This window comes from Trichosporon asahii (genome assembly GCF_000293215.1).
Source record: "Trichosporon asahii var. asahii CBS 2479 unplaced genomic scaffold scaffold00038, whole genome shotgun sequence".
In the NCBI taxonomy this organism is placed as follows: domain Eukaryota; kingdom Fungi; phylum Basidiomycota; class Tremellomycetes; order Trichosporonales; family Trichosporonaceae; genus Trichosporon; species Trichosporon asahii.
In genome coordinates, this window is record NW_014040886.1 from 22177 (window position 1) to 42785 (window position 20609).

The following is a 20609-nucleotide window of genomic DNA, read 5'->3' on the forward strand; positions in this document are numbered from 1 at the left end:
AGGAAAGATGGCACGACCGCTCTGGCACGCTGCCATTTTGAACTAATGTTTAACTTGATGTAAGAATCTGCTTCTATCGCTCTTCAACTGCTGACTCGACAATTAGTCGACCTCCTCCATGGAGCCGCCGGCCTCCTCGAGAGCAGGGGCGGACTCGGTCGAGGGCTCGGGGGCACCGACGTCGGCGTCGTCGATGGAGAGACCGAGCGAGATCATGCGGTTGATGCGCGAAGCGAAGTCCTGGGGGTTGTTGAGGGTGAAGCCCGAGGTGAGGAGCGAAGTCTCGTAGAGGAGGGTGGTAAGGTCCTTGACGGTCTTGTCACCCTTGTCCTCGTCCGACTTCTTCTTGAGCTCCTTGATGATCGGGTGCTGGGGGTTGATCTCAAGGGTCTTCTTGGAAGCCATGTACGAAGACATGGAGGAGTCACGGAGGGCCTGAGCCTTCATGATACGCTCCATGTTCGAGGACCAGCCGAACTGACCAGTGACGAGAACGCAGGGCGAGTCGGTGATACGGTTGGAGACGACAACCTTCTCGACACGGTCACCAAGGGTCTCCTTGATGTTCTTGCAGAGGTCCTCGAACTCCTTCTGCTCCTTCTCGAGCTCAGCCTTCTCCTCGGGGGTCTCCTCGAGCTCGAGTCCCTCCTTGGAGACACAGACGAGCTTCTTGCCGTCAAACTCCTTGAGCTGGGTAACGGCGTACTCGTCGATGGGGTCGACAAGGAGAAGGACCTCGAAGCCCTTCTTCTTGAGGGCCTCAAGGAAGGGCGACTCGCGGACGGCCTCGAGGGACTCGCCGGTGAGGTAGTAGATCGACTTCTGGACCTCGGGCATGCGGGTGATGTAGTCCTTGAACGAGGTCATCTCGTCTCCAGACTTGGTCGAGTAGAAGCGGAGGAACTCGGCGAGCTTGTTGCGGTTGGCAGCGTCCTCGTGGATACCGAGCTTGAGGTTCTTGGAGAAGGCCTGGTAGAACTTGTCGAAGGCCTCCTTGTCCTCAGCGATCTCGGAGATGAGGTCCATGGTCTTCTTGACAAGGTTCTTGCGGATGACCTTGAGAATCTTGTTCTGCTGGAGGGTCTCACGCGAGATGTTGAGGGGGAGGTCCTCAGAGTCGACAACACCAACGACGAAGTTGAGGTACTCGGGCATGAGGTCCTCGTTGTCCTCGGTGATGAAAACGCGACGAACGTAGAGCTTGATGTTGTGGCGCTTCTTCTTGGTCTCGAAGAGGTCGAAGGGAGCACGCTTGGGGATGAAGAGGATGGCCTTGAACTCGAGCTGACCCTCAACGGAGAAGTGCTTGGTAGCGAGCTGGTCCTCCCAGTCGTTGGAGATCGACTTGTAGAAGGCAGAGTACTCCTCAGGGGTGACATCGTTGGGGTTGCGAGTCCAGATGGGCTTCTGCTTGTTGAGCTCCTCGTTCTCGGTGGTGGTCTCCTTGATGGTCTTGGTCTTCTTCTTCTTGCCAGAGTCCTCGTCGTCGACCTCCTCGATCTTCGAGTCGCCGTCCTTGGCCTCCTCGGCGTCCTCGTCGGGGACCTCCTTCTCGACCTCCTTGGTGACAACGAGCTGGATGGGGTACGAGATGAACTCGGAGTGCTTCTTGACGATCTCGCGGATCTTCTTGTCCTCGAGGTACTCCTTCTGGTCGTCCTTCATGAACAGCTTGATCTGGGTACCGCGGCCGAGACGGGGGCCGTCAGTGTCCTCAGTGATGGTGAAAGTGCCACCGGCAGAAGACTCCCAGATGTACTGCTCGTCGTCGTTGTGCTTGGTCGTGACCTGGACGCGGTTGGCGACGAGGTAGGCCGAGTAGAAACCAACACCGAACTGTCCAATCATGGAAATGTCGGCACCCGAGGAGAGAGCCTCCATGAACGCCTTGGTACCAGACTTGGCGATGGTACCGAGGTTGTTGACAAGGTCGGCCTTGGTCATACCGAGACCAGTGTCGCGGATAGTAAGGGTTCCCTCCTCCTTGTTAGGGGTGATGCGGATGTAGAGGTCCTTCTCAGTGTCGAGCTGCGAAGGGTCGGTAAGGGCGGCATAGCGGATCTTGTCGAGAGCGTCCGAACTGAAGAGTCAGCAGTTGTTCTGCAGAATGGAGGCGGCGGGGACACCGAAGGCGACGTGAGGCAATGGCGCTGATCCAACAGAGGTAGATCCAGCTCTGTTTCCTCGACGCTCCAATCGACTTCTGCCTTGTCCAGATCACTCACGAGTTGGAGATAAGCTCACGCAGGAAGATACTGCGAGGGGTTAGCACTATGTCCACGAAAATAATGCTGAGAGTGGCACTTTGAAAGGGATCGGCGCAACCGTGTTTGACACGATCTCACCAACCACCAACTCAATTTTCGAGCTTTTCAGCTCTGCCTTGCCTCTCTTCTGCTCAGAATCGAGCAGAACGCGTAGAAACTCGCTCTTTGTTGCTGTAGAACGTGCTGCGGAATGTTAGTAGTGTTTAAAGCTATCTGAGAGTGTTGTTGAAGGTCGCAGAGGTTCGACGAAGTCATAAAAGATGACATTCGACGATCTCGCAGACGACCTCCACCCAACGGCCACTCACTTGATGATCAGGTCCAGAAGCTGGCTGATCTCGGCCTGGAAACCGAACGTCTCTTGCTTGCCCGGCATTGCGGTTTGTCTTTTGTGGTTGGGGGGTAAAGACGGGAAGGTGTAAGTTGCTGGTTACGCGAAAAGTGGTGATGACGATTTATATACTGCCGGGATTACAAGTCGGTGACGAGTGGAAACCTGGGTGGAGGCGCCAGAAGGTTCTTCACGCTGCTTCCGCGTTGTGGTCATTACCACGTGGTTCCTGCCAGCGTACGCTCGCATCTACCACGTCAGAGGCGTGTATTCCTGATTAGTAAGCCAATTAGGAAAGAGTTCCAGCAAGACTCTGACTGTCGAATTAGAGTTCAGAACACCGAGATGTCGTGCCTGACGCTCGTGGGCTCCGGGGCAGGAACCATGATCGAAATTGCTCGACGTGCATGATGTTTTTGATGCGAGCAGTACCTCTTGCATGTGCTTACTTGGACTCGGGAGTCTGTACGACGCATCAAACCAACGCTTGGCGTTCTTGCTTGCTGTCCAGTCAACATTGCCTCGAGATCGGCCTGTACCAGGATTGTGTCCTTTCCGTGTTCGATCATCATCTAGCGTCTAACATAGGCTGTAGCCGTGTACAACAAGGATATTATGAGCAAAGGCGAACATGTGGAATGCCCACGGAATGGGCACTGATGCGAATCTAGGCGTGGCGATGCGTGCCACATACTAACAACTACAGCCGCTGAGGTAACCAGGGGCGTCCTCCTGCAACTGCACGTTCGGCGTTCGGACAGGCTGGGGTCCCCGAGTCCAAAGGGACGGAGTCTCCAGGATCTGAAGTGTCAGCATCGTGCTCCAAGCTTCCGTACCAGTCACGGCCTATCGTGAGCGCGCCTCAACACTCACCCGCCGCACAAGTACCTGGAAGGCGTCGTTGACACCGACCCGAGTCTTCGCGGAGCACTCTGGAATGGTCAGTTCATCGGAAACAGAAACACCTCACCCATGAAGAGAGTGCCCATGCGATCGGCGAACGCCTGGCCCTCTTCGGTTGTAACCTGGCGCGTGAACTCCTGAGATTCGTCAGCTCGCCTTATCGCCACCAACGTTACCTTGTCGACCTTGTTTCCGACAATGATCTTGACAACGTCCTCGGCACAGTACGTGTCAATCTCGCGGAACCACTTGATCAGCTCGTCAAAGGTGTTGCGCTGTGTGACATCATAGACTGCCCGGTCAGTTTTCGATCACGCTTCAGTCGCGCCCTGCTCACCGAGAATGACGCCCTGGGCTCCACGATAGTAGCTCGACGTGAGGGTTCGGAACCGTTCTTGGCCGGCAGTGTCCTGTCACGGTCAGTCCCGCCCCTGTCCCACTACACCACCCAACTCACCCAGATGCTAAGCTTGTACCTTCGGCCATCGACTTCTACGCTCTTAACCTTGAAGTCGACGCCGATGGTGGCGGCGGTTTCCTCCTCGCTGAGAAAGTCATCGTCCGTGAACCGGAGTAGAAGAGAGGATTTGCCTTAACAGTCAGTTCCGACACATTGGTCTTGAGTCGCCACAGAGGTACGCAATGCTACGAGATCGGCCGCCCGTTGGCTTCGGTGGAGCACTCACCGACGCTGGAGTTGCCGATCAACAGGAGCTTGAGATTGGAGGGCGGCTGAGGCGATGGGTCGGCGCTCATGGGGGGCGAAGGGTTCACAGCGGGTCGCTGGTGTCTGGTTGTAGATTGGAGACTGATAAGAGGGTGGCGCGTCTTTTGTCAACAGGCAACCGCGCTAGGCCAGGCGCGTTGATCCCGCACGTCATCTCTGTCCCGCTCAACCACCGGTCACGGTCTCCAAAGCCCCATTGCCAGAACGGAAGTGTTATCCACGGGACCAATTCGGGACCGCGCGTCCGCGTCCGGGTGGCAAGGTTCGGGCCGTAAACTCAACTGTCGGTTTGGCACGAAGTTGCTCCACGTTCCTATCACCGCTACATCTGCATCTGCGGCCCTTCTACTGACCTTTGGATCTAACCCCAATATGCCGCTCACTCCTTGCTTGACGCATGAACACGACCCGCTTGTCCTTCACTTACTGTCTGACACCCCTCTTTCGCGCCTCCCGGCCGAAGCGGTGATGTCAAGCCCTGTTTGCGGCTGCGAGCCCACCACCGAGGTGCTCCTCACGTCTATTCCTCTGCGCGGAATCCCCTTCGCATGCATGCCCGCTTCAGCCAGCCTCACACCCCATGAGCCATGGGGTCCAACCTACTGTGCCTATGACGGACACAAAGCTTGAAGAGTCGACTGCTACTCCTCCGCTTCATAAAGGTACCTCATCAAAGTTATGCGAAGGGGGCGCTTCTCCTGAACGCCTTTAGGCGCGCTCGATAGGGAAACTTTCTCAGCCTACACTGCGAAACGCGATTCAATGATTCGCACTCTGTAGGCCTCGAGCTGCTCCTACTGATTGGGAATGCCTTGTCCAGCCATATGTGGCCCAGGAGCGATCGATGTAGAGAGCTGGTAGGACTGCACCTGCTGAAAAGCCATTGTACTCATTCAGAAGAGCAGAGACCTTCCACTCGTTTCACGGCTTTGAGCAGCTTGTGAGGTGTAACCGTCGCCCTGCCAGGTACAGCTGGCACAAGTGCAGGTCAATCACAGCAACCATCGGCCCGACGCGAGGTAAGCTCGTCTCAGCACAATATTCATTCTGCCCTCTAGCTGTGCGTCATCGAAACGAAGGATGTGCGAAATACGGATCACACAGCAGAACACTACAAGCAACACACAGGGGCGACACACATGAAGCATGCTCAGGGCTGTTGCACCGTGCCTGCGCCCTGCGCCCTCTCACGTCAGCCAACATCTGGTCGGGCGTGTAGCTCAGTTGGTAGAGCGCGTCATTAGCATCTTCTAGCTCATTGACGAGGTTTTTGGTTCGATTCCTAACTCGTCCAGAACATCTGTTTTTTGGGTCTAGCCACGTATTCAGGTTGCTTTTGGATGTCCGGCGAGCAGCTGGGGAAGGAAAGAGACTGGAGGGACGATGTCAAGCTGGGGTGTGTCGTGTGTTGCGATGAAACACTATCTGACACGCTATCAGTTGCGCCCTACACAATCACCCCTGACGGGTCCTTATCTCTTCCACCACACTTTCCGAACTCTCCTTCCGATCAATCTCTCTGCAGGCAAGCGCTGCGCTTCTTCTCGGCCCGCACGAGACGGAAAAAGGAGCGTTCTTGGACAGGTTAGGAATCGAACCAAAGACCTCGTCAAGTAATCGACGCAGCTCTTCAAGAGACAGCGCTGCTGCTAATGACGCGCTCTACCAACTGAGCTACATGCCCCAAGACTGATTACGTCATCCGCTCGGGGGCGGGCGTATCGCCAGCGCACGAGGCGCCGTGGACTAGCAGATCCTGCAAGTGGCGGGCAACAGGAGGGCTGGGGTTATCGGTTCATACGTCAACTACGGTTCGTGACTACTTCATCAGAGGCGTAAGCCGTCTTGGGAGGACGGGGACGTGAGCTCGTAAAGGGCTTAGTTCTTCGAGCAGCTGCACGAGGTGCAGGAGCAGCTATAGGTCAGCAGGCACGGCGACACTGCGACTCACTCGGAGGAGCAGCAGCCGTTGCCGGAACAGCCACCGCAGGCGTTGATGGGGGAGTTGGTCTGTCGTTAGAATGGCTGGGACTGGGGGCGAAGGGCAAAGGCAGAACTTACGATGGTGAACATTGCGTTTGGTAGGGGAGAACTAGGCGGACACTAGAATTGGAGGTGAGTGGAGGGGACTACGGCCTCTCGGGGCCTCTTATATACCATCAAGTCACACCGGATCGCTTCCAGATGCTAGGCGGCAATTATCCCGCACCGGCACAGTCGGCGCAATTAGGACAGTCAGTCAGGAGCGAAGGAGCGAAGCAACGTCAGCACAGTCACGATCTTCGGCTCCTGCTGCGTGGAGCATCGGTGAGATTCCCCACTTCGCGCTTAGCGGGCATCTGTCCTGGGGAAACAGGATCTCCGAGGGCGTTGTCACCAGTCGGTGTTCCGCTTCGTCCCGACGACGAATAGCTGCAGGCATGTGGGTTGACAAATGTGATCTTGCTGTGGCGACCCGCCCTGCTTCATGCGAAGGCACTGGCCCAGCACATCTCGCTGCTCGGGAATCCCAAATCCGCAATGTTTCGGCATTGCACACCGATGGACGTCCATACTCCACACGATCACACGCTAAGCCTTCGTACGATAAGCCAGATTGGAGGGCAAGTGGCCGAAAGTCCGAAGCGCGTTGAATGCTAACGCTGGGGACAGAGACAGCCAGCAGCCGGGGACGCACACGAACGCGAATACGGTCGGACAGGGCGGAGCGTGAGGCATTCATGCGATCTCTGGGAGCGCCTGTGACATCTGTGGATCTCTACATATGCACCACACAGCGTCAATCCTAACGTGGACCTCCACGCCTATCTGCATTGGCTGCGAAGATGATAGTAGTACCATGCTAAGCCTTTGTTGGTAACGCGCTGCAGGTCCAACAACTTGTAATGGCTCGTGGCCATACCCCACCCACTCAGTCTCATAGGTGCGACCAGTGATCGTTGCTGCTGACAGGAATACGCTGGAGTCATTCGAGCACACTGCCACAGCAGTGTAGGCAGCGTCCTGTGGCGAGGTCCCCTCCCCGTAGACAAGCGCTTGCTCCATATCTCATCACGCAGACAAGCTTATCTGCTCCTGAAGCCTCACATCCGAGCTAGCTCCGGTCAACTAATTGTGCGCGACGAACGCGCACGTTCTTGAGCCTGGACGGAACGATCCTCGTTCCAATCCAGCTCACGTTACAGAGCTCTTAGAGCACATGACCCGGGCATAGCAGGACCCCAAACCACTATCGTTATCAGGCTGTAGGGGTTGCATGCACTGCCATGCCCTGCTAGATGGTAGAAGCAATACACACTGCTCGGCGCTGCGGTCCGAAACCCGGACATTCCGGAGCGGGCGGAACTGGTAATCTGTACGGTATACACACACGCACACTGCGCAGGGCGGCTTGGCAGCGCTGGATCCTATGTTGACACACCTGTTTAAAGGAAGAGAGCATGACTCAGCGGCGGCGAAGCTCCGAAAGACCCTCAGATTCCCCAACCATCCGTATTTCACATGCTAACGCACACTTGCGCCTCGCACCTTCAACCCATGCGTTCGCAGGCGGCTATACAATTAACCGTCTAGAACGACACAGGCTTGGTGCATGTGGGTGGACTGTTTTCTACAGAAGCTGCCTGTCTCAGCCTCTCTCTGATAGTCTCTGATCTATGACAGTCTGATGGATTGTTTCGAGAAGGAACACCGCTAACACAAAACTCTATCGCGCTTCGCGACCAGTCAGAACTGAACGTTTGCCCGTTCCAGCGACCACCCTCGTTCCATGGATCCTAGATCCGCCGCGCACGCGCACCCATGCCTGCGCTGCGTGTGCGAATGGCGAGGCGGTATCTCGGTGATCAGAGATGGCTCAGGTCCGAAGGCGTGTCACTTCTTCATCAAGGCATTCGTTACTGAATTGTATGATTTTAGGCAGATTTACCGTATTAGGCAGGTGGCTGAGGTCATTAATGGCATCTCAGGTCATAAGGTCACTCTTTTCTGCTAGCGAAAGCTGCTAGCTCACAGTCGTCCATTCGAAACGCCAAACGCAAAGGGGACCCCGAAAGGGTTCATTCAGTCAGAGGACGCCGAGAGCCCGCCGAGGCATGCACAAAGCATCGTCATGAAATCCTCAGGTTCATAGTCTTGACCCTCGAGGACCGGGGCTTGGTTCTACTTCTTGGGACAAGAGCAGGCGCCAGCCTCGCAGGCGCACGAGGAGCCGCAAGCGCAGTCGCAGGCGTTAACGGGAGGGGTAACCTGTGCACACAGTCAGTCTCCGCAACCTTCGCTACGAGGGATGGTGCACGCAAGCGCCTGGATATTCGGGGCTATGTGTGTCGCCGAAGCGCGAAACGGGGGCGACGCCCAGAGGCCCCATCACCATAACGCCTGTCGCGCAGTAACTCAGGACATACAGTGGCAAACATGGTGTTGAATTGAAAGATCAGATGTCGCGGCGTGTGGCTTGCTTAGTCTACACGAAACGCCCTTTTATACATTGAGTGAGACCAGCCTACTCACCGTGCCAGGACGTCTCGAACGATCATGGCGCATATCGTGACATCTTATCTAGACGGAGGCGCTTGCACATGCCTGACTCTGCGTCTCTAGGGCTGGCAGGCTTGCCTTCGGGTGACGTTGGAACTCGCTAAGGCCCACGGGTTTGTGCGCGTGGCGTACGAAGGAGCGTTACAATTTGCATCACCCGTCGACGTAAGACGTCCGACATCTCCGACAGCCCACACGGCCTGGTGTCAAGCTGGACTGAACAAGCACCAGAGCAAGGCGAGCGACGCGAGACGCATCCAAAACTATTCATTGGTGGTTGTATGGAGGCATGGGGGACGCTAAGAAAAGTAGGGGGCTGAGAGGGACAGAATGTGGACAAAGCAAGGACCGGGCGCGAGGCTCAAACAAGGGAAGGTGGTTCAAGCGTTTGATGCGAGTTGCAAGGAAGGGAGCAAGTGTGTGTCTGAGAGGAGTGCGAAGTGAAGTGCGAAATGAATGAGATCGGATCGGGAGACTGGTAGTGACAGAGAGGGTGGGTCAAGAAGCAATAGCTGACACTGGCAGGCGACCAACCGCTGCGGTTGCAGCTGCAGGCGGGGAGGTCGCACAGCTTGCACGTTACATTGGCTATGTCAGCCTGTAGACATCTTGAAGGGCTTGCAGAGCGCGGGCAGCGGGTTGAAAGGTAATATTCACAATCGAGGGAAATAAAGGCAACTCTATTTCTCATTCCGCAGAATGATGAAGAGGTACAATCGAAATAGCCCGTGCCCTAACCTGGTATGCACGAAGCGGGTCATGCTGCGCGTAGTCAGACTCCGAGAGTAAAACGCCTTTACGATACGTTCTCCAACTTACCATCCCGTCAAGTTCTCGTCCTGCAGCGGAGGCCGCTGCTGTTGCTCGGGATTTCCGGCTTGTTCGGGCTAAAGCTCGTCAACAAGGTTCAAGTTATACCCAATCGAGTCATGCGATGGTCCGTTGTTCGTCATCTTCACCACCCGGCCACCCTTATTCTGTGGACGCGGGGCAATGATGCCAAGGGGTGACATACTCCTCCTTGCCGTTCCTTGCTCATTTGAAGGTCTCACACTGGTTTGCAGAAGGGACGCGGGGCCGCGGCACGGAGACTTTCCTGCAATTATCTCGACTCTGCCTGAATTCCAGTACTCAGAGTGGGCTTTCACCTGGTCCTGCAATTACGCAATGTACGACATCCTTCGCCGACTAGCTGCATTCACCTTGGCTCATCACTTACTTTGTTGGGATTTGGGGTGGCCACGATGGTTGAGCTGGATTGCGCAGACTTTGCAGACGTTGCTGAATTTGTGCGCATACTCATGCGTCGTCGGGCGAGCAGTTGAGATCGATGAGAAGCTGTTGATTCATCTGTTGCTTCGCGGGCGGTCACACGTATCAAGGTCGAAGCTCATGGCTCGACACGAGACGATCGATCATCGCCTGCCCAGTGTGCACTAACGCACACTACGTACGCTGCGCCTACCCGCGTATGCAAGCTGTGCACGAACCGTGCGTGCCGTGCAATGATGCGCAATGATCAACCCAAGCTATACATAGATTACCCGTTTACACCTATGAGACAACTATTCTCCGCATCAGAGCGGACGTGTATACACAACACCAGAGTCTAAGATTGCGATTGTTTTCAATGCTGTTGATGAGATGCCCTTGCCCTTCTAGTCGAGATTCCATGCCATAAGTGTTGGTGTGTACATGTGTGGTGTATACGATGCGTTTGCTTTTCTAGGTCTAGGGAAGCTAGAACGTGTTTCGGCGCGGTAACGCCCGGTGTTGCATGGCCACGACGGGTCCGTAGCTGTCCCTCGTAAAAGTAGTCCCAGTTGGTGACGAGGAGCGCGAGAGCTCAAAGTCCGGCCGTTGCATTCGATCCCCATCAGGCTGGTACTCCTCGTCCTCGTTGATCGTAGGGATCTGGCGTGCTGTTTGGGTGTTGCGGCCTCGACCAGTCCCCTGGACGTCGCTACTGCTGTGACGATGTCCAAGGAAACGCCGCCGTGTGGTCCTGCCCAGACGCTTTAGCGGAATCCGTCGCAGTGGCCGTAAGGGGAACAGTAGGATGACCCGGATCTGCGGTGGGAAGCAGCTGGGGTCGACCGTTGGTGCGGGCGAGGGAGCGCGCCGGGCGTATGCATGTATGTTGGCCGTTGTCGTCTGGGAAGGGATTGCAGAAGGCGCGCCTGACGCTCGCCGGAACTGTTGTTGATCGTATAAAGCCTGTTGGGCGGCGTAGGTCAACGGCTGCTCCTGGTCATCGAAGCACGCGTTAATGGATAGCGGTGACTCGCAGTAATCGATCGGTGGGGAGGGGTACAGATGGGGACCCCCGCCCCCAGTGTAGGCAGGAGCCACCTGTTGCTGGGCGTCAGCGCTCAAATGCATGGGGAGCTTGACGTAATGGGGGAACGCAGGGTGGTGCAGGGACGAAATGGATTGGGGGCATTCTGACCTGCACTTCGGTACGTACCATGTGCAGAGTGGTCATTTCGAGAAGGGGAAGCAAGATGCCTGGAGAGAACAGTCGGAAGATGTCGAGCGACTTAGTAGGCCTACGGGACGGACGGGCGGACGTCTTGGCCCTTTTTGAACAATGAAGATAGCGCGCAGTATCGACGAGGCGTTGATCCGAAGCAAGGAAGCAGGTGGCTCAAACCTCGACGGCTTGGCGGCGCCGGGTAGGAGACGGGCTGGGTGTTACGCGGTGCGTACTTGCGTCCGGGACGGGAAGGACGGCGAGGAAGCCGGCCTTCTGCAGAGATATTGAGGAAGAGTGTCTGTCGGTGCGTGCGGTTGTGTAGTGCAGAGTCGAAGGTCTGTTTCAAGAGTCGCAGATGTATAACCCAGCTGTCGCAGCGTCTGGAGCTAGAGTCACCCGCGTGGAGTCGGCGATACACCTGCACAAGCTCGAGGTACTTCGCTTGTCGTACGCGAAATGTGAACGCCTCAGGCTATGCCCAGTACATTAAGTCGTCACGCGGAATTGTAGGCGGGCATTTGATGTGGGAACTTGAACATGAAGATTCAAGGAGGTGGCTTTGGCCGTGAGGGGATAGTGACCGAGATGTCCATTCGGTTGCCAGGAAGACCCGCCTGACTTTTATACGCGCTCGCTCGTTGTAACCACCGCCGATCAGCTCGGTCACTAGTGCATGGCGCAGCGCAGGATGGCGGCGATGCATATCCAGTCATGTTGATTGTAGACCGCACCGGGTGCGATGCATATGATGCTTGTGCTCACATTCGATCTCCGTCCTCTGATCCGTACCCGGGTAATTAAGACAGCGTTACACCTCTCCCGGACCTGACCGAGTCTTAGTCTCCACGGGCTGGCCATGAGAAGAGGGCGAAGCGGGCAGCGCGGGCAGGCTGAGGGGCGACCGGGGCGAGAACAGCCTGACCAGGCCATAACGATTCCGGTGACCCTCATCCGTGCACCACCTGTGGGTCGCAGCCTGGACAGCGCGAAGGCATGGACGCTCCCAGGACCAGAAGATCCAAGAAGCCGAATCGTGCAAGGCGTGATACCAGCATGCCGTGCCGCTCGTCCTTCTATACACGGAGCAGAGCCTTCCCCCTCGGCGTCTCAGCCCAGGCCTAAGCGTTTCCTTGCCTCGCAATCCCTTGAGCCCTGACCTAGTACCTCTTGACCTCTTGACGGCGCACACCATTGAGCACGGACCGCCTTCCTAGTCAGATCCTCTACCATCCTTCCAGCGCCTGCAGCATTAGCCAGTGCACACTGAGGAGTCCATAGTTCAGTCCAGGACCAGTTTCGCCTTGTTTCGCCTATTGCCTGCCGGTATGCCGGAGCCTGCTGCCTGCCCGACTTCGCACCCAGCCGGCACTGCTCACTCACCTTCCCACTCACCCACCGCTTGACTCGGCTCAGTATCCATCCACCTTCCAGACTCTGTCAGATTAAGGTTTTCATATTCCGTCATTTGATCGTGCCCATGTCGTAAACGATGCTAGGCTGCGAGGTACGTCAACCTCGTCCAAGGTAGACTTGACCTCACTCGGACCGACGCGTCCGGCAGCGTGTTCACAGCGTGTGCACAGCTTGTACAGCCTGCTTAAGTCAATGTCGCAGGGAATGCAACTATGACATGTTGGACCGAAGAGTGACCTCAACTTCTGACGCGTTTCATCATCATCCGCGAGGGCGTCGCCGAGTTTGACTTTCTGGCCACTTTGTCGAGTGCAACCTCCTTGCCAGCTCCCCGCCTCCTTCCGCACGAGCAGCACTACTTGCAACAGAATATGCAGTCAAACATCCTCAGGAGAACCCGGTCACACAATTTCTCCAAGCTCCGACCAACGGGCATACAGACGCTGTCGCACATGAACCAATGAATCCAACTGCAGTGGGTTAGCGCTATCGAACCGATAGTCGTGGAGCTGGAGACACTCACATCCGCAAGCGGCAGCTCAGCGGTGGGAGACAGCGTCCCCGCCACGTCTCGGGCTTCCGGAAGAGGCAACACCGCGGCGTGTCGTCCGGATCAAGGTCGTCGCGCCAGTCGTAGTGGCAACACGAGGGCAGCTCGGGGCCCTGTGGCCCCGGTGATGCTTGCTGCTGTCCGTCATGCGGCGTTCGTGTTGGCGCTGGGTGTGGATGCGGCTGTGCGGCCAGGACCACTCGCTGATACCGCTGCGCTTCGGTCTCCGCGCTGCCAAGCATCGTGGGTTGGGTCCGGTCGACAGTATGAGAGGAGCAAAGGCGCTTCGCCCTCGGGCAGCGATATGACGGTGGGCGCTGTTGCTCTTTTGTAGCTGTCGGTTCGCTCGTAGCCGCCGGTCGTTCAGAGTTGTGGGGACGGGTCCGAGAAGCTTGACTACGAGTGTGGGGCGTATCAGTCGTACGTCCCAGCCTACGCCAGCAGCGCTGCGCCGTGGTGGGGCAGCGAAGTCGAAGACAAAGACGAGACAGAAGACATCTCAAGCGAGGAAGAGCTCCTCGGAGTGGTTTGTCCAGACGTACGACCCCCCTCTGCAGTGTTGTCTGCCTGGCGGCAACCTCAACGCTAGTGACTGCGCGGATCATACACGCAGCTTTAGAATGCCTGCCCATTGTCCCAGCACGCGCACACTAAGCCTGGGGCTCCGGAGCCTTTGACACCACACGAAGGATGATCAGAGGCGCACATGCCGCAGCCCCAGCGCTTCTCGTAAACATCGTACACTCTGTCAACATGGAACGATAGAGGTTGATCTCTGCATGTATATCCTGTACCACGCTCACGTATCGTGAACCAACTCCGCGTCGAGGTTGTGCCCGTGCAGGTCAAGGGAACATGAGGGACGACAACGTAGCTCTCTTCCTGGCTGAGCGACTGCAGGGTTGAGAATCCTCGAAGTCACACCGCGACTTCCACAAAACAGATGGGCTGGACGCGCTATGCTGTGGCATCTTCGAATCCATTCGTGCCCAGGCCTGGCCGACCATGGAATACCAGTACGCCAGCCGGGCTGGGAGAGCGACGCCCCCGTCGTCAGTGAGATCGACTAGCACACCAGGGACGACTGCGTGTTGCCTCCTACAGAGTTGCGCCCTCCGTCCCTCGTTGCCTAGCGCTAGCGGCCTGAGCGCCTGCTCTGCATGCCTGGAGAATGCTTCCGCCGCTCACTGTGCTCCTGCTACATAGCCTGACTTCCTCAACCGCCTTCCTTCTGATCCCCAGTCACTGCTTCAAGTCACAATCTCGAGAAGGAAGAAGCTTCAACTCCGCTAACCGAAGCGTCACCGCAAGGATGCTTGTCACAAGCCCAACCTATATGTCCAGCCATGGTGTAGCGTGCACCCAAGTTCAGGTCCGTTGCCGAACAGGGAGGTCTGCCCAGGCATCAGACAGGAGAAGACGGTGAGTTCCACTTACCCGTCGTTCTCACTATTCCTTTCACCCATGGGCTGATGTCTACAGTACGTCCTGGAGCTCTTCCGGCACGCTCGGAAAGCTGACCAAATCTAAGCCCCATCGTTGCGGAGGCCGATTCACCAGTCAGCAGATCTACGACCAACTCCGCTGGGCGCAAGCCGAGGTCTGGCGCCTGTCTCGAGAAGTCGAGGACGCGACCGACATGTTCCACCAGGAGCAGGAGGACTCGGTGGCATGGGAGGAGCTGCGTGACCTGCAGCGGCAGGAGGAGTAGCTGCGCCGGCAGCTGGAGAAAGTCTCCCCCCAACGCCAAGGGCTCAACCCCCACCAGCAGAAGCGTCTCCAGAAACTTCGCGGTGATGATGTCGCTCAGGCGCCATCCCGCTCGCGATTCGCGTCGCTGTCGGAGCTGGATCGCCAGCGGCCAAGGTGGAGCATTGATTTCCAACTTTCGCGAGCTGCACAGAGCACACTCGCCACACATCTGTCGCCAAGTGCTCCTGTGCTACCTCCAAGCCCTGGCAATTGGGCTGATGGACCTCTTCACCGGAAGGATTGTGACATTCGCCATGAGACGCCAGGGTGTGCGCGTTGTCGAACTCGACCCCGCCGTTCGCGCACTAAACTATGCCAGCGGGATAAAGGATGCCTGCGACGTCGTCTCGATGAGTCGCTCCCGCCCGGGTAGTGTGGAATCGAATTGCACAGACGGAGGCGACGAGGCCGGCAGCGAGCTAGTTATATCTGCAGCCTCAACAGTCTGTAGGTCAATTACTCGCTTGAGTAGACCGTTGACACTCAGGCCTGGACAGCCAGCGAGAAGCCGACCGATCGGCAGACCTACCTGGAGCTCGCCTACGGCCTCAAGTCTGTGAGTAGACGACCTGTGCATCGCTTGAAGTTGATCCGTGCTGATGATAGTTCAAAGCCAGGGCAGGACTTCTCGTATACTGTCGTCGGCGGGCGGCATGCAGGCGCGTGCGCAAGACACTTAGTGGCAAGGTCGAAAAGCTCGAGCAACTCGCCCTCCCTGTCCCAGAAGCGTGGCTGGAAAAGCACCCTGCTCTGGATGGCAGGACACTGTACTTGTATCCGCGACAAGCGCACAGGCGACCTAGAGCGTTCTCGACTGCTCTCTTCACTCCGCGAAGTCTAGGTCCTGTCGCCTGCTGGTACGCCGCTGTTCACGTACGACAAGTCTTCCCTTCACTCCAGCAGCTTCAGGCAATGGGACGCTCTCGTCCAATGGCTGCACCTGACCCGCGAGGTCATCCTCGCCGGCGGAAATAACATTTAGGAGGGCGACGAGGGAAGGGTCCTCTGAACCCGCTCAGGCGCAGCGGACCGACGGCGCGTACGGCGATCACGGCGAGCCCGTCGACTCCCACGCCCTTGTCGCCGCCCCTGACGATCAAGACGACCACGGCAAGCCTCTGACGGAATCTGCACTCGCACTCGCAGACGCCGAGCTTGCTGAGTGGGCTCCGTCTGCCCCGACTCTCCTCTGCGAGCAGGAGACCCCTCTCAGCTATGAGGGTGATCTCATCGATTGTGGCGATGCCGATGACCCCCTTCGCGCCATCGTGGGCTCGGGCGTGGGCCAGGGCACGGAGAGCGCTAACGATTCGGCACGACCCGAAAGCGCTATCTCCGCCCCCAGCAGCTTTGGCACCGTCATCAATCCCGAAGCCGACGAGGATCAGGAGAATAGGAAGCTCCGCGAGGAGGTTGCGGAAAGCTACGCGCCTCGCAAATCAAACTCGCCGCGGAGCACGAGCAACTCATCGCAGAGCATGATCAGCTGTGCGTCGACTTCCAGCAATCACAGGCGCGGGTTCTGTCGCTGGAGGACGAAATACCGCATCTTTCCTCAAAGCTTGACCGCGCCTCTGGGATCATCGACCTGATCGGCAGCGCCGTTGACAATCACCGACGCAACCAATAGAGTCTCGCCTGTTCCACTGATCATTAACGACGCCTTCCTTCGCTCATCTCCCCTCCAGACCTCTTTTCGTAGATTCAGTAGATCACATGTGACTGCAATCCTTTCTACCGCTGCTATTGGACGATGTGTGCAAAGCGTCGTCACGCGGCGCGGATCACTGTGACTTGTAGTAAGCCTGCTCAGCACGCCTGACTCAGTACCTGACCGCGTGGCCACACTCGAGCCGAACACGACAGACCCAACTCACAAACTCAGCGAAAAATACTGTACTTCCCTTCTCGAGCTATCGTAGTCGATCCCGGACTGGGTGGTGTGGTAATTCCGATGTCGTCAAATAGCTTGCACCTGCTGATGCAATGTGTAACCCAGCACCTCCCCTTGCCTCCAGGCAGCTGCCAGAGTTCAGACTACGGGGATTGATGCTGAGTATCCGTATGCGTTTATCCTCAGGTACCTCTGTAAAATCGGACTGTGCGGCTCAAGCCACATGGCGTCGTGGACTCTTCAGTAAGCGCTCAGGTCCAGATACTGCGGCCAACAGCGGCGTATCATCTTGCAGTCTTGCCCGTACTAGTTGCAAACAGTGTAGCCGATCGGATGCGTGAGGTCATGGATGCGTGGGACAATGCGATCGTAGGCTGTCTAGTGACCTGGAGGCCGCCCCATCTTCCTCCCAGGTGGTGTAAGAGTAGCGGACTGTCGGCGGAGCCAGTACTCTTCTCGTTTACAGTAGCGTCCTTAACAGTTGAGATCGACATGTTTTCCTGTCACACTTCCACCCCTTCAAAGCTTGCGAAGGTGTCGCTCCATAGTGTTCGGATGTGATCACGGTGGCCCAATGGCAACTCGCTGAATCAAGCGTGGTGACGGCCGACCACCGGCCGTTCTTGCCCTTATCGCTGGGGTCGGGGCTGCTAACGGGGCCGACTGCAGCGGGTTAGAAATAGCATGCGGCGAACTGGGGTTTGTTTTCCAGGCGACGACTACCCTTGACATGCCCACATTTCTAGGTCTCGTCAGGCTGGCCGGGAGTATATGTGTCCTCAGATTGGATGCCAGCAGTTAGAACGCCGAGGGTGACACAGAGGTCGGTAACCTCGGCATGACGTTGGTGAGCCTATCGGCAGGTCCGGCCCCGCTGATTCATAGCTATAAAGAGGAACTTTTGATGCATTCACGCCGAAGTCTACTAAAAACGAAGCAATCATGTCTGTTCCAGAGGTGTGTGCATGTATACGTCAGTGCTGACGAGACAGTCTTACAAGTGCGCGCAGCAGAAGGTCGACTCAGTGTCGGACGACCTGCGCAAAATATCCCTGAAGGTGCACGAGAACCCGGAGCTCGCATGGAAGGAGCACACGGCACATGACGCCCTTGTCGACTATCTGAAGGGAGTCAGCGGTGTGAAGGTCGAGGAGTTCGAAAAGTATCCCACCGCTTTCAAAGCTACATACTCCAACGGTAACGGACGCACCTTCGCGCTTTGCTCGGAGTATGACGCTCTGCCGGAGATCGGCCACGGATGCGGACATAACCTCATCGCCGTGTGTGGCCTTGGTGCTTTCCTCGCCATCAAGGAGGCCATGGACAAGGGCCACGTCAACGGAAACCTCGTGCTCATGGGCACCCCTGCCGAGGAGGGCGACGCGGGCAAGGTCCGCTTGATGGACATTGGAGCCTGTGAGTGGCAAGATTGGGGGTCAGCTGACGTTAGTCGATGGCATTGACGCTGTTATGATGCTGCACCCCGGAAACGGCGACAACAGTGGAGGCCAAGTTGTCCGCACTCTCAGTATGACCCACCTCCGGGTGACTTTCAAGGGTTCCCCCGCGCACGCTGGTTTGGCTCCTTGGGAGGGAGTGAACGCTCTCGACGCCGCCGTCCTCGCTTACAGTGCTATCGGTGTGCTGCGCCAGCAGATCCAGCCCAGCTGCCGGTGAGCTCAATCGTCGGGAGCACTGCTAACCGTAGAATCCAGGGCATTATTACTGACGGTGGCTCTGCACCGAATGGTGAGTCCTGCGCCGGAGTTGCGTTTCTGACAGCAGTTATCCCGGATAGGGCGTCGATGTTGTATCTCATCCGTGCACCCAGTGCCGCCCTCGTCATGGATCTGAAGAAGAAGCTCACCGCCGCTTTCGAGGGTGCAGCTATGCAGACTGGCTGCAAAGCTGAGATCACTGGTGGCCTGTTGCTGAAGGAGATGCGCAACGATGTGTCCCTTTCCGTGAGTCGAATCTCGAAAGGCCACTGACATCAGAATGCCTACTCTGAGATCATGGGCGACATGTACGACATTCCCGTTCGAGTTGCCACCGAGGAGTGCATGGGCGCCTCCAGTGACTTTGGTAACGTGACGCATGCCTTCCCCGGTTGCCACCCCATGTTCAACATCAAGTCGAAGAACTCGAACCACACTGTCGAGTTCACTGATGCGAGCAAATCTGAACAGGCCCACGGTGAGGCCATGAAACACACCACCGGCATGGCCTGCACTGGTATCAAGTTCATGACCGACGACAAGTTTGCCGATAAAGTGAAGGAGTCCTGGAAGGACGAGATGGAAAAGGTCAAGAAGGAGCATGAGAGCCTCAAGAAGGACTAGAGTGGTTGTCTGTAACTGTTTCTTCTCGATGTACGTTTGTCGCAGTGGAAAGTGGTCGCATGTTCTTCAGCCTTTCTGCGTGTCTCGGAGGCGAGCTACCCTCCCGTCAAGTGCTCTCAACACCGCACTCACTGTCCTATACGAGCATCTCCTCAGAGCTGGCCGGCGGCCGGGTGTCGGCGTCGGCGTCGGCGCCGCCGGCGCCGGGCAGGGGAAGTCTTGGTGCCAGATTCGCCCGCAGGTTGCCCACCGAGATAGCCGAAATATGCCGGGCTCCTGCGGCGAATTCCCAACTAAGCGCGATCTTCGTAGATTGACGGTAAGCGCGTCATTGCGCGGTAACTGGTTCATGCGACAGTGCACGAAGGAGTGCTACCGATAAAGTGGTACAGGTAGCGTCCACGATTTGAGATCTGAGCTGCTGGTCTGTACATCTTTCAGTCTCTGCGACGTCGGCAGTCGGTGATTACTGAGGAACCTCGAATCCCCATGCGATCGTGCGCTGTTCAATCACATACGACGTTCCAGCGAGCCTCTCAAGGCACCCTGAAGCCTTCGCCGTCGTTCCTCCAACCTTCGAGGACACCATTTCGATAGATAGGGCGCACAAGGACAGAATCGTGGTGCTGCCGCGTGACTTCTGGTTGCTTCGCATCCTGATTACATCAAGGCAAGATGGCCGAGCGGTCTAAGGCGCTGTGTTCAGGTTGTTGCTTCTTTCGGAGGTTCCAATTCGCAGTCTTCGGGCGTGGGTTCGAATCCCACTCTTGTCAAAAGCGAGCTTGCGCTCGCCCAAAGCCAACTTTTTTCCTGCTCCCATACGGGTTCATTTAACAACGCGAAGGGCTTGTGCAAGGTCCTGTGGCTTACGGACACAGCGTTGTAGCTCGTACTGCCCATGTCGACGCTTCGACCTTCCCCATGCCTCGTGACATTATAGGCGCGCGGCCTCAGAAAAAGCATCCCGTACAATAGCTTGAGATTTGGAGGAGGCTAAATCCAGAGGAGACCCAATCGTGACGGGCATGTTTATGTATGTAGCAAGCACCATGTGAGCAGTTGGGTACGCGAGTGTGTGCGTGTGGCACATTATTGAATTACTGAGTCAACGATCCTCTACCACTTCATCTTTCTCCTACAAGCTCGTTCGGCCATCCAATCCCTCGACACTCATGCACGACCACGAAAAAGGAAGACCTGGACGAGTTAGGAATCGAACCAAAGACCTCGTCAAGTAACTGCGCCGGAGCTGCGATGAACAGCTGCCCGGTCGTGCTAATGACGCGCTCTACCAACTGAGCTACACGCCCGCCAGGTGATGTACGACGCCTGCGGGGCGCAGCGCGGGCGCTAGCGCTCCAGGGAGAAGCGCCGATGTTGCCTGTGACGTCGAGCAGAGCGGTCATCCATAGTTG

The 20609-nt window shown here is 56.9% G+C and overlaps 6 protein-coding genes and 4 non-coding genes across 10 annotated transcripts; 5 read left to right on the forward strand and 5 right to left on the reverse strand.

Moving 5' to 3' along the window:
- Nucleotides 1-102: 102 nt before the first annotated feature.
- Nucleotides 103-2643, reverse strand: A1Q1_00899 (chaperone; the record flags this gene model as incomplete). Its single annotated transcript, XM_014325522.1, has 3 exons — nucleotides 103-2080; nucleotides 2226-2255; nucleotides 2576-2643. The coding sequence occupies 3 exons, from the start codon at nucleotides 2641-2643 to the stop codon at nucleotides 103-105; spliced, it is 2076 nt and encodes a 691-aa protein (XP_014180997.1).
- Nucleotides 2644-3291: 648 nt separating this feature from the next.
- On the reverse strand, nucleotides 3292-4257 carry A1Q1_00900 (putative Ras-related protein Rab-18; the record flags this gene model as incomplete). Its single annotated transcript, XM_014325523.1, has 6 exons — nucleotides 3292-3399; nucleotides 3472-3530; nucleotides 3569-3793; nucleotides 3839-3911; nucleotides 3959-4092; nucleotides 4188-4257. The coding sequence occupies 6 exons, from the start codon at nucleotides 4255-4257 to the stop codon at nucleotides 3292-3294; spliced, it is 669 nt and encodes a 222-aa protein (XP_014180998.1).
- Nucleotides 4258-5437: 1180 nt separating this feature from the next.
- A1Q1_t162 lies at nucleotides 5438-5522 on the forward strand. Its single transcript has one exon. It is a non-coding gene; the product is annotated as a tRNA-Ala (tRNA).
- Nucleotides 5523-5805: 283 nt separating this feature from the next.
- A1Q1_t173 lies at nucleotides 5806-5912 on the reverse strand. The gene has a single exon. It is a non-coding gene; the product is annotated as a tRNA-Ala (tRNA).
- Nucleotides 5913-10507: 4595 nt separating this feature from the next.
- A1Q1_00901 (uncharacterized protein) lies at nucleotides 10508-11149 on the reverse strand (the record flags this gene model as incomplete). Its single annotated transcript, XM_014325524.1, has 1 exon — nucleotides 10508-11149. The coding sequence occupies one exon, from the start codon at nucleotides 11147-11149 to the stop codon at nucleotides 10508-10510; it is 642 nt and encodes a 213-aa protein (XP_014180999.1).
- Nucleotides 11150-14518: 3369 nt separating this feature from the next.
- Nucleotides 14519-14917, forward strand: A1Q1_00902 (uncharacterized protein; the record flags this gene model as incomplete). The annotated part of the gene is made up of 2 exons (XM_014325525.1): nucleotides 14519-14628; nucleotides 14689-14917. The coding sequence occupies 2 exons, from the start codon at nucleotides 14519-14521 to the stop codon at nucleotides 14915-14917; spliced, it is 339 nt and encodes a 112-aa protein (XP_014181000.1).
- A 295-nt stretch (nucleotides 14918-15212) lies between these two features.
- On the forward strand, nucleotides 15213-16550 carry A1Q1_00903 (uncharacterized protein; the record flags this gene model as incomplete). Its single annotated transcript, XM_014325526.1, has 4 exons — nucleotides 15213-15405; nucleotides 15456-15514; nucleotides 15565-15815; nucleotides 15911-16550. The coding sequence occupies 4 exons, from the start codon at nucleotides 15213-15215 to the stop codon at nucleotides 16548-16550; spliced, it is 1143 nt and encodes a 380-aa protein (XP_014181001.1).
- Nucleotides 16551-17794: 1244 nt separating this feature from the next.
- Nucleotides 17795-19194, forward strand: A1Q1_00904 (uncharacterized protein; the record flags this gene model as incomplete). Its single annotated transcript, XM_014325527.1, has 5 exons — nucleotides 17795-17809; nucleotides 17854-18268; nucleotides 18366-18525; nucleotides 18651-18816; nucleotides 18865-19194. The coding sequence occupies 5 exons, from the start codon at nucleotides 17795-17797 to the stop codon at nucleotides 19192-19194; spliced, it is 1086 nt and encodes a 361-aa protein (XP_014181002.1).
- Nucleotides 19195-19863: 669 nt separating this feature from the next.
- On the forward strand, nucleotides 19864-19967 carry A1Q1_t163. Its single transcript has one exon. It is a non-coding gene; the product is annotated as a tRNA-Leu (tRNA).
- A 425-nt stretch (nucleotides 19968-20392) lies between these two features.
- A1Q1_t172 lies at nucleotides 20393-20504 on the reverse strand. The gene has a single exon. It is a non-coding gene; the product is annotated as a tRNA-Ala (tRNA).
- Nucleotides 20505-20609: the final 105 nt, after the last annotated feature.